The sequence below is a fragment of the Siphateles boraxobius genome, unplaced genomic scaffold (assembly GCF_051911475.1).
Source record: "Siphateles boraxobius isolate OS27281-9 unplaced genomic scaffold, OSU_SipBor_1 47, whole genome shotgun sequence".
Classification (NCBI taxonomy): domain Eukaryota; kingdom Metazoa; phylum Chordata; class Actinopteri; order Cypriniformes; family Leuciscidae; genus Siphateles; species Siphateles boraxobius.
Window position 1 is genome coordinate 75117 of NW_027509108.1, and position 18544 is coordinate 93660.

The 18544-nt window shown below is 39.4% G+C and overlaps 1 protein-coding gene across 1 annotated transcript; it reads right to left on the reverse strand.

Moving 5' to 3' along the window:
* Positions 1-385: 385 nt before the first annotated feature.
* On the reverse strand, positions 386-15956 carry mri1 (methylthioribose-1-phosphate isomerase 1). The gene is made up of 6 exons (XM_077201312.1): positions 15603-15956; positions 11735-11958; positions 10484-10653; positions 9537-9713; positions 8446-8670; positions 386-6246 (listed from the first exon to the last, which is right to left on the reverse strand). The coding sequence occupies exons 1-6, from the start codon at positions 15732-15734 to the stop codon at positions 6113-6115; spliced, it is 1062 nt and encodes a 353-aa protein (XP_077057427.1). The 5' UTR covers positions 15735-15956; the 3' UTR covers positions 386-6112.
* Positions 15957-18544: the final 2588 nt, after the last annotated feature.

Genomic DNA, 18544 nt, shown 5'->3' on the forward strand with positions numbered 1-18544 from the left:
ATTTGTTTAAAATAATATATTTACATAAATTATTAATATATAATTTACACACACACACATATATATAATATTGTTGTATAATGATGCATTTATAAGTAATATATTTACATAATATATGTGTGTGTGTGTGTGTTCTTATTTATATCTATACAAGATTAAATTTACAACTTAAATCTAACCAGTGTCTCAAAGTCTACCACAAATATTATTAGTTGTATTAGTAGTATATGATAAATGTCACAAAATTTAATTTAACTTAGTATATATATATTCAAATGATAAAAGATTAAGGACTTATATGGCACCTTTAATCTCTCTGTTAGCATTTCACAGTTCAATAATAATCATAAATAATTACACAATAAACCACCAACACACAACAGTATTTGGTTCTCTCTGTTTATTGTACTGATGTGGAACAGACATCTCTTAATTTATGCATGTCGTATATTATATTCATATGTATAAAAAAAAACATCCAGTCTAATAGTTTTTTCTCCAACTACTTCCACAGAATACAAAATCAAACCCAGTAGTGATGATCAATAAGAAGAACGAGAACAAACAGAAACACAAAGAGGTCCTCTCAGGCCGACGTCCGTCACGCTCGACAGAAGCACTTGTTTTGGCACCAGAGTTCAGGAGAAACTCCTCGCTCTCTCCCACCGTACTAAAGCACATGTTAAACACTCGACTTTACACATGCAGCTGATTCAGTATTCAGACTGTCTGGTGGAGGAGAAACGGCCCATCTATCGGCTCTCTCTCAACAGCGAGTTTGGGTAAAGATTTTTGTTTTTGCATTCGAATAAATGTCCGAATTTAGTAATAGAGGAGAATAAATGAACATTAACACGAACTGCTTGATTCAGTTTGTACGAGAGCCAGGCCGTGCATGTGAAGCGCTTCAAAGCCAAGAGCGAAATCTGAGATATTTTATTTAACGGCAAAATTTTTTTGCTTGTCGCATCTAGTTGTCGATTCGAATCTAGAGAGAGCCTCACAATGAAAGCTTTTAAACAACAGTTTCATCACCAAGAATCACAATTCATGGATATACAGTGTATAGATATATATAAAACAAATAATCTGCTTGCACAGCCCCCCCCCCCCTCAAAAAAATAAAATAAAAGCAATTTGATGAGAAAACAAAATTTGTACCACAGAATAACACAAATCCACACACATATATGACCTCAAATGATGCTACATTTGTCTTTATTATGACTATTTCCATCTCTCATTTATAGTTCTGGTCTTAAAAATCAAAGAAATTAAATTTGCGAAAAAACGAAAAAAAAAACAACAACAGATTTTCCTTTGAGCTGTATTATACGAGAATTTGAATTTCTAAAAAAAAAAAAACTCAAAAAGTAGATGAACACATTTACAGCTGCTCTATGTGTTTTGATGCTACATTTTTCGATTTAAACAGATGAAATGTAAAAAAATAAATGTGCAATCATTACCATGTGTGATCCGAATGTTATCTAAATTAATGCGACAGTGATGGTCTTGATGTGGGGGAAAAGAAGAAGAAAAAAAAAAGGGGGGAAATTATTAATTCTTTAGATAGATTTATATGGCCGGGTTGCGCTCTCTGAGAAGTGGGCGTGGCTCCGTCTCATTCAGCCAATCGGACATCAGTGGGCGGGGTGTTTTTGCTGGTCTCGTAAGGCAGTGAGGATTTTAGGCCTCGTTACATTCGGTAACTCGGAGCAGAAGCCCTGACCGACTCGCGGTGCTGATCCCGGATCAGATCTAAACCCAAACCCCACACAGCGACGCGTGCCGAATTCTGATCCAAGATCAGCTGCGTTTGCGTGTGTGTGAGAATAAATACGACACAAAACTACGATAAAAAACAAAGTGGAAGTACTAAAGGAGTTCGGGATCTCTTCTGAGGTATCATCTAAAGTCTAGCTCCATAGCACCATTTCCCTACACCCTGATCAGATACATCTATCTCAATGACAGATTTAAAGGAATGCCACAGGTTTAACTCGAGCATCTGTGACATGATCTTGATTATGAGTGAAAATCTTTTTTTTTCGTCATAGGAATGTCACAAACATGGTTCAAAGAGCTCGAGATGAACCTGAAACCTTAAAATCATTGACCACTGAAAATCACTAACCGCTTATTGTACGTTTATGGTAGATCGACCATTCTGTTTGAAATTAAATACATTAAAAATATACACTGTATTAATTAAACACACAATGTATTTAATTGTGAACCTCACCGTTAAAAATCGTCTGTGCTCGAATGTTCATAATCTCTGTATCCGTTTTATTTGTTCGACTGCAGGATTCAAATCTCTCGAAATGTTAATATAACATTTTGATTCAGTAACATGTGATTCAATTGGCATTCCCTGTAAAAGGATTGGCATTATGCTGATAAATCGCACATATGCACATTAAAGTACAGCCCTCATCTTAACTAGGCTTTAATTTTTACATATCTATCATTATAACTAATAAACAGTTGGACCTGGAAGTCTCATGGAAACACTTCAGCTCAAAATCAAAAGAAAATGCAAGGTATTATAATCAGCATAAAGCTGTGCAAAGACTTTAGGATCATGAAGATGACAATTAAATACATTTTCCCACAAAAATTCTCATTATTGTAATGCAAAAAATAAATCTCAACGTCATACAAATAAGATTGGGATCGGTAAGATTTAGTTTTTTTAAGAAAAAAGAAGGAAAAAAAAGCAAGAACAAATTTTTTAAAAACCTCCATTTAAACTTGTAAAGAACATCCTTACAAATAAAAAGTGTCTGAAAGCATCTAAAGAGGAGGTTGAGACACATCGTAGAACCATACAGATGAGGAGTTAAAAGATAAGCCAATACCTGTCCTCGCTGACATCCCTCCAAATCGCACCCCCGCAACATCACATTAACATCTCTCCCTCATTAACAATTTAGTGATTATATTGCCATCTCTCGCCATACTCTCCATGAATTTTCTTGGCAATGTTTTTTTGGGGTAGGTTGACAGGTCTTTCCTCAACCCTCCTTGTGACTCACACACTCATTCACACCTACTGTATGTGAATGACCTAATTTGGCATGAACCTGCTTTTCTATGGACATGTCATTGTTGGGGAATCCCTTGGAGGAAACTCACCATGACATGGGGAGAACATGCAAACAAGATCGGCATCAGTATATGCCCTGGATGTTGTGAAATTTCTTTGGAGAAACATGAGGTTAGTATGGGAAATGCAAATTATTCCCAAAGCCTGGTGAAGAGCAGGAGGAATGCTGATCCCAAAAGACAAGAACAGTTTCGCTAAATAAACCTTCTGAATATTGAAGGCAAGATTTTTTCAGTGTGTTGGCGCAAACAACCTAAATCAAAACCATTTTATTTATACAGCTATAGAAAAGGCTGGCATAGCAGGCTTCTCAGGATGCCTTGAACATAACAGTGTTATATGACAGCATATTCAGATAGCTATGAAAGGAAGAAAGGGAACTGTACATCTTTATCCTCAATCTGGCCAACGCCTTTGGGACGGTTCCTCATTCCTTCCTGAGGACGGCTTTTACTGGTGCCTATACTAATAACAAATCTGGTAAAACATTACTTCCAAGATTGGCAATTTTGCCTCACATCACCCAACTTTACTACAGCATGGCAGCCATTGGAAGTAGGCATCATGGCGGGGTGCACCATCTCCCCATTAGGCCTTTACTATGGCAATGGAGCTCATTATCAGAGCCATGAAATGGGTTGAAGGAGAACAACTACAGATTGGTCAGCGGCTTCAACCAATATGAGCCTATATAGATGATAGGTCACCATGATTTTGCCTTGTTCCTGGATCAACATATTCTGTTGATCCTGGAAGAATATTCCTATCTGAAAATTGACCCCATACCCCTAAACCTAACCTAGCCTGACCCATAAGTTATCACTAAAATCAGAGGGAAATTGTAGGTGAATAACACTGAGTAGAAGCACCTAACCCTGATTGTACGCCTAAACTTGACATAAACTGTAAACTTCCCTCAAATCTGATTGGTTGATTGGAATGTTGGAACATGTACTTGGTGAAATCACGTTCACCATGGAGGTCATAACAACTGTCCGCTGCAGCAAACGACTTTTAGAAAAGCTTCATCAAAACATCACAAGGGCAAAGATGGAAATCAAGCCCAGTAATTGAAAAGCTCCATTGAAAAGCTAATGACACCGATCAAAGATTTCATTTTGATGGAATACTTGTACAAAACTGTTTTCGGAAAGGCCAGTGAAAAGTGTAGGCAGATGGTATGACCCAAACCTCAAAGACACTGGGCAGTTTGAATGATTAAAAAAGGACAACATCATGCATATAAATTAGATCACCAAGACCTTACAGTTTGGCAAACTCCCAAGACTCATGTGGCCTTTCACTGCGTAAGAGATCCCCCTCAGCAAAGTGGAAAAGCTGGAAAGGTTGATAAATGCACAGGTGAAACAGTGGCTTGGAAATCCACAGTGCTGTGGGACTGTATGGGAATGGCCAACAAAATGATCAATTACAAGTCTGGTGTAAGAATTAAAAATGCATCAAAGCAAGTTTGGTCATGACCTTCACCGACTCTGAACGTGAACAATGCAACGTCAGCACTTCAGTCCAAAAGCTCCTCAGTGGCATAAGGACACGTCAAGATGGCAGCAGATGCAGAGCGGCACGCTAAGGCAATCTCAATGGCCAAGAAAGGTCAATATGGACTAACCGGGTGAACGTAGAAAAGGGAAAACTCAGATTTGGTCCTTTGAACAGCCAAGCTTACAGTCCCATGGGAGGATGGAGAGGAGGAAGCATTTGAGAGAAAATGTTTGAGAATACTGGAAACCGAAGCTACACAAAATGGCTGGAAGGGGCAGATTTTTCCCAGTGGAAGTGGGATGTGCAGGGCTTGTGTCGCCACATCCACAACCAGTCTACCGAGGTGAATAAGGATTAAGGAGTCGCTCTCTCCAACAAGCCATCAAGTCCATGTCGAACTGCAGTGGGAAGAAGCAGGAATTGGCTGTGGATTAAACGGAAGGACATCAGCTGAGCGCCGGGATGAAGACGGGAGGACATGGACGCCAGGTGTCACTTTTGAGTCCTCTGGTTTTGAGTTGTTGGTTCATCAACGAAACGTCCATGAAGGAGGACCCATATATAATATTATTACCGATAAATATATTTCTCAAATCTCACTGCTGACATTAGGTGTGCCAACTTTCTCCAGGGATTGAAGCATCAAGTCCAAAAAGCTATACAATATTTGATTAAAATAGAGTAAAAACAGTAATACTGTGAAACATTAATCACTGATCCCAACCTTTTGACCAGTAGTGTAAATTCTTTTTTTTTTTACAATATTTATTACAGTAATAAATATTGTAATAAGAGAAATGCTACTATGATATTATTATTATTTTTTTAAATCTAATGCATATTACAAATTTACAATATAAATAGAAAATTTTTTGTATTACAGTACTGAGAATATAGAGGGAAAATCTGCATAACTGTCACTAAAATAAAAATCTTAATGGTCCGAAAAATAGGTTTGGTTTACGTTTCCATTTGATTTGGGGGTGAAATATGACCCGGACCTTCAAAGGACATCAGTTCAACCCGTATTAAACCTAAGACTTTTATTTTGAAATACTCTGAATGTTCTCAACGCCTGCCCACTTTTTGCCATCTCTGTGAAACACTTTCTGTTATAAAACAAACTGGAGCTGAGCCAGAAAGAGGGGAAGAAACGAGTGGGACAAAGGAACAGATGAATGAGGGTTTCACAAAGATGTAGACAAAAGACATGAGATGGTGTGACATGAGCTGTACACAGAGAGAAGGAGAAGGTGTGTGTGTGTGTGTGTGTGTGTGTGTTTACAAGCATCCCTGGGTTGTACAATTGTGTCACATGTTGTTATTCCACTTCATTTTGTAAATGTTGAATTGAACGGAACGTGCGTGTGCCTTGTTAACACCTCGGTGCCGATGCTTGTGTGTGTAATTAAAGGTGCAACTTCCACCACAGTGAGGTGAAAACACTAGGAGAGAGAGAGGCAAGAGGTGCGTGAGGTGCAGCGATACACCCGTGCCTCACAGCGCAGTGAGTCTCCCTGTCAGAGCGGCCTGCAGTTCAGACGGCAGGAACACGCCGAGCTCGGTGATGATGCCGCCCGTGATCAGCTGGTGAGGGGTGACGTCGAACGCCGGGTTCCACACGTCGATCCCTGCAACCACAGAGAATCAGCTCCTTAAAAACAGCCTTGTTTTAAAGTCTCCTAATTTTGTTTTGGAGTCTCCTACAGTACATTTACATGCATCCAAGGTCAGAAAAAACTTTTATTTTAGGATTGATTGGTCTACTCTGCTCTGATTGGTCAGATGGCCCAGTCTGTTTGATTGGTCGACACTGCTCTGATTGGTCAGATTGCCCAGTCTGTTGTGATTGGTCTACACTGCTCTGATTGGTCAGATGGCCCAGTCTGTTGTGATTGGTCTACTCTGCTCTGATTGGTCAGATTGCCCAGTCTGTTGTTATTGGTCTACTCTGCTCTGATTGGTCAGATGGCCCAGTCTGTTGTTATTGGTCTACTCTGCTCTGATTGGTCAGATTGCCCAGTCTGTTGTGATTGGTCGAACCTGCTCTGATTGGTCAGATGGCCCAGTCTGTTGTGATTGGTCTACTCTGCTCTGATTGGTCAGATGGCCCAGTCTGTTGTGATTGGTCGACACTGCTCTGATTGGTCAGATGGCCCAGTCTGTTGTGATTGGTCTACTCTGCTCTGATTGGTCAGATGGCCCAGTCTGTTGTGATTGGTCTACACTGCTCTGATTGGTCAGACATTCCAGTCTGTTGTGATTGGTATACTCTGCTCTGATTGGTCAGATTGCCCAGTCTGTTGTGATTGGTCTACTCTGCTCTGATTGGTCAGATGGCCCAGTCTGTTGTGATTGGTCTGGTCTGCTCTGATTGGTCAGATGAGCCAGTCTGTTGTGATTGGTCAACAGTGTACAATCCTATTCTAGGATACTCCAAAATGAAATTAGGAGCCTTTATTCCATAATAGGGGTCCTTTAAAAGGAGCTAGTTGACCTTACTAATCGACTAGTCTGTTGTTGGATGCCTAGTTGTAACAGTTCTCTAATAATAACACTACACAATTTCACTCTACAGACAGCAATCTAGCTCACATTGAAACATTGTGTTTCTCCTCAAATATAAGACAGTTCGAGTGAAACAGTCAGATAAGCTGATGACTGGATGTAGGTGTGCAGCTCTCCCGTCTGAAACTCTTGGTCTTGTCCACTGTGCGTCAGACAGTTCATGAGAGTTGTGCATTAATCTGTCCCTCCCCCCCGAGACGCAGGCAGCTATTAAACGCTGCAGCTTTAATTAATCTGATGCTACTGACTCGTCTCTCTATCTCTCGCTCTCTTCTATTTTCACACGCATGTAGGTTCATTCCTCCCTCGCTCGCTCTCATATCACAACCGTTTAATTAAAAGCAGCTCTGCTGTTTCAAATCTCACTTAAGCCCTGCGGTCGGTCTGTGTCTCTCTCTCTCTCTCTCTCACACACACACACACACACACACACACACACACACACACACACACACACACACACACACACACACACACACACACACACACACACACACACACACACACACACACACACACACACACACACACACACACACACACACACACACACACACACACACACACACACACACAATAGTGTAGTGTTTCCATGTTTTATGGGGACTTTCCATATACATAATGATTTTTATACTGTACAAACTGTATATTCTATTCCCTTACACTAACCCTACCCCTAAACCTACCCATCACAGAAAACTTTCTGCATTTTTACATTTTCAAAAAAAAATCACTTAGTATGATTTATAAGCCGTTTTCCTCACGGGGACCAAAAAATGTCCCCACACGAACAAGGATTTCAGATATTGCCATCCTTATGGGGACATTTTGTCCCCATAATGTAGGGTTTACCAGGCCACACACACAGACACACACACACTTTCTGACTTTCTCACCCCTTCTTCACTAAAATAAACTGCTGATTTGAACATTTACAAAGACAAAAATACTACACATAAGTGCAAAAACAATGGCAGGTGAAAATTTACCACACACACACGCACTAGAGTTTGAAATGTCTAATTAGGCATAACACTAATGCACAAAGACTGCAATAGATTGATAAGAAATCCTGCAATTATATTCTATTACTCCTTTAAAACATTAAATGTCTACATTAATAATATAATAAAATTCAATACAAATACATTTGAGTTAGTGTTACTACAGTAAATCATGGTAAATGTTGGCAACTTGAGGATTAAAAAAAGTTCGTCAAATTTGCACCATTTTCATGTTGATTTCTCCTTTCACACACTCACCAGGTGCAGCTACAGGAACCCCATTGATGCTGGTGAGCTCCACAGCGGGACGTTCCTCGATTACGATGTCTCGCCCGCTCTCCAGACTCAGGTCGCAGGACGTGCTCGGCGCCGCCACGTAAAACGGCACCCCGTGGTGTTTGGCGGCGATGGCCAGCTGATACGTGCCCACTTTGTTCGCCGTGTCACCGTTCGCAACAACCCTGTCCGCTCCGACGACGACAGCTGTGTGCACACAAGAACATTACAGGGGTCCTATAATGCCCTTTTCACAAGATGTGAAAGATGTCCCCAGAGTGTGTGTGTGTGAAGGTTTAGCTCAAAATGACCCACAGATATTTTTATAGCATGTTAAAATTGTCACTTTTTGAGTGTGAGCAAAAATGCATCTTTTGTGTGTGTCCCTTTAAAAGGTAAATGAGCTGCTGCTCCCGGTGCAGAGAGCGGAGCTTCAACAGCTTGTGTGTGTGTGTGTTAGCAGCTCCGATTACCTCACACACGCACTGAACATTTCAAAAACTTTTAGCCTTTTATGTTCAAACCGGAGTCGGACAAGGATGGAGAGACTCAAGAGGAAGTGACAACATGTAGAAGCAACAGGACGTTTCAGAATGGTTAGTTGATGGATTTATGTAGCTTATGTGTAGTAATCTTCTAGTCAATGATTAGCATAATCTTCATGATAATCTATAAACCGCATTCCCAGGGGCGGGGTTTATGTAAATTTTAGGGTTGTTAATGTCACTTACTCATGAAGAAGCTCATTGTAGTCCCTACCAGCAGTTTTTTTTTTTTTTTTTTCCTTTGTTTTTATTAACCAGAGAAATGTAGTGGTATACAGTATCGTATACAGAATTGACATATTAATGATCCGTCTTTTTTTTTAGCCGGTTTTTGTAGTCCTTAAAAAGCGATTTCTGTATAAGAAAATTGCTCCCTTTGCTTTGAACTTTGAGCGTCGTAACTTTGCAGATGTGGTTTATGCTCAAACAGCAACATTACACACCAACTAAAGTTAAAAAATTGAAATCATGATCAACCCCTCCTTTAACATCTGCCAGACCTGATCCAGAAACGAAACGGGATGTCACCTGTGATGCCCTTCTCCCTCATGGCGAGCGCTGCCATGCTGTCTGTGATGAGGGTGGCGGGGAAGCCCTCAGCGACGGCCTCGTACGCCGTCAGTCGGGCGCCCTGGTTGTAGGGCCTCGTCTCTGTGCAGTACAAGCGCTTCAAGCGGCCCAGCGTGTGCAGCGACCGCACCACTCCTGCACGGATCAGATACACACATTCATTTCCAGCATTTCTACACCAGCGCATGGTTAAAGGGGGGGTAAGCGGGATGTGAAAACACTGTTTGGATGTTAAGGTCCTTGCACACTGAGTCTCAAATTTTTTCGTATTTGTCATTCGGTGGCTCTGAATTGTCAAAACACCTCCCAAAATGCTTGCCATGGATGAGAAAAACTTCATTTTTTTATGACGGATAAAAGTTTCAGAGGCAGTGTGTAAACGCGATTGCCACAACGTGAGGTCGTATTTATTTTTTGACATGCAAAAATTTCCGACTCGGTGTGCAAGCAGCTTTAGTCGACTGACACATGAACAAACAACAACAAACGTGTGTAGCCAATAAGTATTAATATGACGGTGGAAGAGAGGGAACGAGAAAGATTTGAAGAAAGACTGCACTGCTGAAATATAGATGAGACACAATACAAAATAGAAAAGCTCAGGAACAGGAAAAAAAGGGTTATATCAGGACAAGAGCTTTAGGACCCGTGTTAAAATTAGAAACGCTGTCCAGCGCTGGAGAGAGCTGAACAGGAAGGCCTAAAAACAGACACGGCGTTGCTTTGATTCACTTCACACGTGAGTTAAGGCCCGTTCACACCAAGGACGATAACGATAAAGATATAGTTATAAACATTTTTAAACCATTTAACCTTTAACCAATGTCAAAGTCAAATTTCCGCTCTGTGACAAACAGAATGGACAATAAAGTTCAACTCTAACTCTAATGTGCCCGCGGACTCACCGAGAGCTGTGCCGTATCCCGCTGTGGCGAGGCTGCCGGTGTTGCAGTGTGTGAGGATGGTGACCGAGTCTCGCGGGACTCCTGACAGGATGTGCTGGGCGCCGTAGTTGCCGATTTTTTTGTTGTCGTTCACGTCTCGCTCCAACATCTCCTCAATCCAGCCAATCACGCTGCAGCAGGGGCGTGGCCAAGAGAGAAACACATTAATACACTGGTCTGTTATGGTTAATAATCCTTTGCTGGAGATTAAAGGTCATACATATAATTGTGGTTATCAATTTAATTGGTCTATGATGGTGAAAGTTGGATAAAAAGTGAATTTGAACACAATAGCATATAATTTCCTTTAACGCTTTTTATTAATTATGTTCTTCAGTTAAAAACAACAGTTATATTATACATATATATATATATTTATTTATTATAAATAGAGTAAAAAAACAGTAACACTGTGATTTATCACAATTTAAGATGACAGTTTTCAATATACTATATATTTTGAATATGTTGTATTTTATTCCTGTGATGGTAATGTTTTTTAATTGAAATAAATGTTTTTTTGATCAATTAAATAATTAAATAAATTATATATATTTTATGTGGCTTTTTAGCACAGTACTTTAGATAGGAATTTGATTATTTTTAATATTAATAATAATTTATTAATAGAAATATTTTAAATGATTCTTTTAAATATTTCTAAAAGTTTAAAATATTAAATTAATAATAACTAAATATTTTTGAAAGCTAATAGCATTATTTCTATATTAGCATTATTTTTGCTCATTTCTCTTCATAACTAAGCTAGTCTCAAATAGCCACATTTTTGACAATCCTACGTTTCTCACTGAACATATTCTGATCAAAAACACCAGAAATAGCATATAATGTGTATTCAGAATTTTAATTCAACTTTAAGACAGATTTCACAGACATAGAAAAGCGTGTTTCCGCCACAATTAAAAAATTAAAAAAGTAATTGTGAAATTGAATCTCACAATTCTAACTTTCCTCTGAATTGTGGGATATAAACTCGCATTTCTAAGCTATAAAGCTACAAATCTGTAAAAAAATTAAAATAAAATCACAATTACCTTTTTATTTTTTATTCTGTGGCGGAAACAAGCTTCCACAGACATAACTCCAGACGACAAAGCCGAGTATATGATTCTGCTCTGGACTATCTTGCTATCAAACGTGTCTCCAGCAAATCCCTGAATATTATTAAAAGATGTAAATTCTCGGTGTCACCTGTCTCTCAGCTGCTCTGTGTTTTTCTCCATGCTCTCGTTCTCGGTGAACTCCATGAGCTCGCGCGCGGCTCGGCCCATGTTGACCGCCGTGGGTCGGGCGGAGGTCAGGTGACACAGAGACTCCCTGATGAAGGACACGAGGTCGTCGGCCCCGGCGCCCCCCCGCAGCTCCACCGCCAGGCTCAGGCACCCCACGATGGCAATGGCAGGAGCGCCGCGCACCTGCAGGGTCAAAGGTCACACGCCAGAGAGTCAGGGCCAAACGCTGTACAATGTTTCTCATTGAAGGGTTAGTTCTCCCAAATATCATTTACTCACCCTCATGTTGTTCCAAACCTGTATGAGTTTTTTTCTTCTGTTGAACACAGGAAATTTTGAAGAATGTTGGTAACCATTGACTTAAAAAAAATTATTATTATGAAAGTCAACTGTCTGCAAACCAACATTCTTTCAAAATATCATCTTCTGTGTTCAACAGAAGTAAGAAACTCATACAGGTTTGTTAAAACATGAGGGTGAATAAATGATGACAGAATTTAAATTTTTGGGTGAACTGTCCCTTTAAGGGTCGGAGTATCTCTTCACTCATTCTGCTCTCACAGATCATCTATTTAAATTATTTTTCATTATTTTAACGCTTCCATTCAGGTCTAAAATCAACTAACTGATTATTGATTATTAAAATGACAGGGGGACTTTAAAAACAACAGTTAATTATATTATAAATACAGTAAAAAAAACAGCAATACCGATGTATTACAATTTAAAATAACTTTTCAATATACAATATATTTTTTATATGTTGTAAAATGTATTTTATTCATGTGATGGAAATGTTTTTTATTATATTATAATATTATAAATGAAAGAATTTGTTTTTAAATCAATTAAATAATTAAAAATAGATTTTATGTGACTTTTTAGCATTGTAATTTAGATTAGTTTGATTATTGTAATATATGTTTTAGGGAAAAAATGACTATGAAAAGTCAACTGTCTGCTAACCAACATTCTTCAAAATATCATCTTCTGTGTTCAACAGAAGTAAGAAACTCATACAGGTTTGTTACAACATGAGGGGGAATTAATGATGACAATTTTCATTTTTTGGGTGAACTGTCCCTTTAAGAGGAGGTTTATTCGGCTCTCACAGATCATCTATTTAAATTGATTTTCGTGATTTTAACGCTTCCATTCACGTCTAAAATCAGCTCACTGGAATGGAAAACTACATTATTACAGTGAAAAGCCCCATTGATCAATTTATACTGATGTGAGACAGATAAATAAGTTCACTGTTTTGAGTTTTTGTGGACACACATTTTTCAAGGACAATGTCATTTTCTTTTAAGAGTTTCAATGAAATGCTCATAAATCATGCATCGCAGTCACATTTCAGAGGTTATTAAACAACTCCAGTAGAAATGACATTGTGTGTGCGGTATGATGTCATCATTACTTTAGAACTTCAGCCATTATGATAACAATAGAGGATTATGACATCATTCTAAAAGTGGTCATTCCATTTAGTTCAAAGAGCGGATTACACGACTGTGATGTCATAGTGGTTTAATAACAGTATGACACCATTCTTAAAGGATTAGTTCACTTCAGAATTAAAATTTCCCGTTAATTTATGAGATCACCCAAGATGTTCACGTCTTTCTTTCTTCAGTCGAAAAGAAATTAAGGTTTTTGAGGAAAACATTCCAGGACTTCAATGGGGTCCAACGGTTTAAAGGTCCAAATGTCAGTTTCAGTGCAGCTTCAAAGTCTCTACACGATCCCAGCTGAGGAATAAGAGTCATATCTAGAGAAACCATAGTTCATTTTCTAAAAAAACAACAACATTTTTATACTTTTTAACCACAAATGCTCATCTTGCACGTCCACGACGCGGTCACATTGAAAGGTCAGGCGGTAACCTGACGTAGGCGGAAAATGTAGATTAGGCCGAAAAAATCCATCTAATTTTCTCCTCCAACTTCAAAATCATCCAACATCGTTGTTTTACCTTTCATTTTTTAGTAAATGGCGTTTGACTTAGACTTTGCACGTTCACTTTGTAAACACTAGGTCGGTCCTTCCGCCAACGCGTGATGCGTGACCTTTCAATGTGATCACGTTATGTGTGGCGCATCACAGCTGGTGGAAGACAAGCATTTGTGGTTAAAAAGTATATAAATGTTTTTTTTTTTAAGAAAATGGCCGATGGTTTGTCTAGACTCTTATTCCTCAGCTGGGATCATGTCGAGACTTTGAAGCTGCACTGAAACTGACATTTGGGCCTTTAAACTGTTGGACCCCATTGAATATTTTACTCAAAACCCTTAATTTCTTTACGACTGAAGAAAGAAAGACGTGAACATCTCGGATGACGTGGGGGTGAGCAAATCATCAGGAAATTTTAATTCTGAAGTGAACTAATCCTTTAACTGAATACACACTACATGTCTTTATACCACACACTCTTGGTGAACCATCATAGAAGATGAATGGAACGTCTGGTGACCGTCACTTGATTTGTCACTTCCTGTCAATTAGTAAAGCTTATGACAGTGACAGCGCCTGGCACACGACCAAACCCCTCAACCCCTGATTGATCAATAATTCATGCGAGATATTTGCAGTAACGACTATTAATGAGGCGCAGACGTGTCTGCCGGAAAACCAGCACCCCAACACATTAATTATGCACTGCATTAATCAAGACTGGAACGGCGTGAGGAAGAACATCTGAGCAACAACCCCTTTATGATGTCACAATCAATGTGTGTTCGCAAACAATAAGGGGGGGTAATACGCGGGACAGGTACTTGTGTTCAAAAAGTTCAGAACGGTTTTGAAAGGATTATGTGAATAAAAGCCCAAATTAAATCTATTCATCATCATATAAAGCGATTGAGTCTCTTTGGAAATTTTGAACCAAACCGCTCGATTCATATGGATTAGTTTTACGATCTCTTTATAAACTTTTTTAAGTGGTAGTTTTCATTGAAAATATCTTCATTTGTATTTTGAAGATGAACGAAAGTCTTACGGGTTTGGAATGACATGATAGTGAGTAAATGATGATGACAGAATTTACATTTTTGGGTGATTAACCCCTTTAAACTTGACATGCCTTTGATGCCATCATAAAAACACAGCAGCCAAAAGCATCTATGTGATGCATCAGTGCGTGGACCAAATTCATTTAGCAATCGAAATTACAATTTCGAATTAACAATCGAAACAGAACACGAGGGACGTTTCTTTTTACTTAACACTTTAAAAGGTGTATGAGATGCTGAAAAAAACTAGCAGCTATCGGTCAACCAAACAAACAAACAAAAAATTAGAACACAAACAAAACACAAGTGCACGTTCTTCTCCGTGAACAGTCACTTATACAGAACGTTTCCTAACGTTCCAAGTTCCCGATTGATTTTCCTTTTAGGAGCATTCCAAGGAATTTATTTTCAATCATTTTCAAATATAAACAAATTATGGCGGAAAAAAATTAAGACGCACGTCTGCATTATTCAAAAATAAACAGCGCAGACTGAACGCAAGAACGCGTCCTGATGCGCACAAGCGTTCGGTGCGGGATTCATTCCAATAGATCTGAGAGGGCAACTGGGATTTCATTAGTGACATTATTAACTGCGATTCAATCCTTTAATTTCCTATGGTAAGAATATATTCACCAGTCTTACAGGGACTTTACATCAAGCGCAGGTTATGCAGATCACACATGCACACGCACGAACAAAGCGCGACCCCGTGCTCTGGTCCGACACAAAGGAACCTCAGCCCGGCTTTGAGATGTTCGGATGTGTGTGAACGGAACCGGGCAGAGGATCCGTGCATCGGGCCTTCCGTACCTTCATGCTCTTGATGGCCTCATATCCGTCCCGCACCGAACGGATCTCGTCGAACACGGTCTCGTGCGGCAGCAGCAGCTGGTTGAGGATCTGCAGAGACCCGGACCGGTACCGGATCGCTTCCAGCGTCATGACCCGTATGAGATGCGGATGAAGGGATTCCGGGAGCGCTGTCGCCGATGTGTGACGGGTTCCGTCAGTCCGTCTCGAGTCCTGTGGATTCGGGGTGTGTTAAAAGCAGGGTGAATCGCGAACGAGGTGTGGGCGTAGTTTAAAGGCCTGCCCGGACTGGGGAAAAAAAGCTCACGGCTCACGGAACCGCGTGTTCTCTCCGGTAGGAAGCCCCGCCCATCTGGTCCCGCCCACATTTGTCAATCATCCTCCAGCAGAGACTGCGCGCTCCCGTGTGCTGCATTTGACATTCAACAGAAGCAGCTTGTTCTTATAACTACGACAAGGCAACAATGTTAAATGTAAATATCGATTAAAATGCACACTGTTCAGTGAGTTTGATATTTTAATACGTCATGATGGCGTTATTCACATCAGGTGGCTTTTAATGTAAAGGAATGGTTCTTAAAATAAAATTTCTGTAATAATTTACTTACCTTCATGTCTTTGCAAACGATGTCTTCTGTATAACATTAAAACTAGATGTTCACATGGATCGTTTTAGTTAAAGTGAAAGGGGACTAGGTCTGTTGAGCGCCCAAAAATAAAGTAATAATAACGGTATAATAACTCTAAAGATTTACTAATCAATCATTCTAATTCTATGAGATAATGAAAGTACACCAATGCTATAACGATAACGGCACAGAGGAACGATAGTTGGAATCACTTTCAGTACGATTTTTTCCCCAGCTAATGAAAAAAACATTGACATCCAATCAGAATCCACCATACTTTCAAGTGCTCGAGCATTAAGCGGCAGATAACAAAAACATAAAGTTATCGTTATTCCTTTGCGTTTAAGCTAGTTATCGCTCTTGAACGGGCCTTATGGGGCTATTCACACAAAGCATTGCTGCGTAAAAAAATATGTGGGTAGATGGATGGAAAAAAACAAGTTCTCGAGATGCATTTTTTTTTAAATGTGAACATATTTGTTCAAGACTCAGCAAAAAAAAAAAAAAAATAATAAAAAAAATAAGCTTGGGCACAGCGGTCAAAGACGTACATCTAGCACATTTGCATGGAAATGGAAAGACAATGGATTGAAAAGAAGTGCAGTCTCTAAAAGTATAATTAAAAAGATTTGTGCACAATCTGTGAAAACTTCAAATCTCATTTGTGTTTGTTTGCATACTTTTACATATGGCGTGTCAAGATGCTTAATGCCAATTAAGTATAATGAACAAGCTATGGAGGAAATAACCTACCTTTAAATAGTTTTTGTTTGTTTGTTTGTTTCTAGAGAATGAAGTCCCAGTCCCCATTCGCTTTCACTACGAAGCAGCCAGGACATTCTGCAAAACATCTCCTCCTTCTGTGTTCCTTTTAAAAATGAAAATCATACGGGCTTGAACAACACAAGTGTGACTGTGTGACTAAAGGGCAGTTCACCCCAAGAACGATACGTATAAAGATAACGATAACTATAACTAGCATGCACACCAACGAGGATGATAATAACCTTCTGTTTTGTCGCCTGTCGCTTTAAACGCGCGAGTTTGTTAAAGCAGGGGGGATTCTGATTGGCTGTTGATGTTCAAATGTTCGTTGTTAAAGCGATTTAAATGATATTGTGGTGTGTGGCTGCCCTTTTCTCATAGAATTAGAGCTATTATTATCGTACATGCAGTGAACAAGCTTAAATGATCACAGAATTTCCATTTTTAGCTCAACTTTTCCTTTTAATTATTAGCCATTAGACACATTAACAAATTAATGCAGCTTTTTAAAAATAGACCCATCATCAGAACGTCAGTACATACATTACATTAGCAGTGATTGCCTTCAATATGTGGGTAATAAACCTCATCTGTACATACTGGAGTGAATGAGGATGATGATGATGATGATGATGATGATGAAGGCAGGCTAATGGGGTTCAGACACCATCCTAAAATAATGAGAGGTTTTCATGGAAACGAGGCAGATTTATGTTAAAATGAAAAAGAAAGAAAGAAACAAACACCGCCATAAAAGAGCTGATATAATGACTGACTGAATCACACAGACACACTGAACCTACTGAGATCTATGTGTTTCTGCTCTACACAAACAACACGGCGGTTGGGTTGTGACGGTCAGGGGTTAAAGTTGATGCCCTTTTGACTCTCAAATAGACAAGTGAAGAAAAAGAGGTGACAGCTTCCCTAAAACATGCTGAATCAGCACACAAAACATCAAAATCACATTTCCTTCATTATCACCCGATATGAAACCTCTTTACACACACACACACACACACACACACACACACAATCCCCCACCCGATGAACCCCGTTTGATTTTCTCTCGCGTCTGTTCTTCAGCGGGGTGGGGATAAGCCGCGATTATGGGATATTATCCGCATCTTCTCCATCTAACACACTCACACACACTTGAACATCTCCCCTGGAGTGCTGAGATTATTCCCATATCACAGCCGTGCAGCGGCATTATCCTAATCTGGGAATATTGTTGGACACAGATTACTGTAAAAACGCTATTATGACCCCAGATTAACAGCACTTGTACGAGAGAGAGAGAGAGAGAGAGAGAGAGGGTGAATGATAAATAGGCTCATTATAATAAAAAGATCAATTTCAGTTTTGTAGTGTTAGTTACAGGCATTACTCTGTCAGAGGGACCGTCTGTAATTCTAACTGTGATTGTATATATTTTATTTACAACGTATTTAGGAGGAATCTCACCAAGCCATATTTCACAACTATATAAATATATAATTTTAGGACCATTTGAATAGAAAATTAAGCACAATTTTCCCCATAATA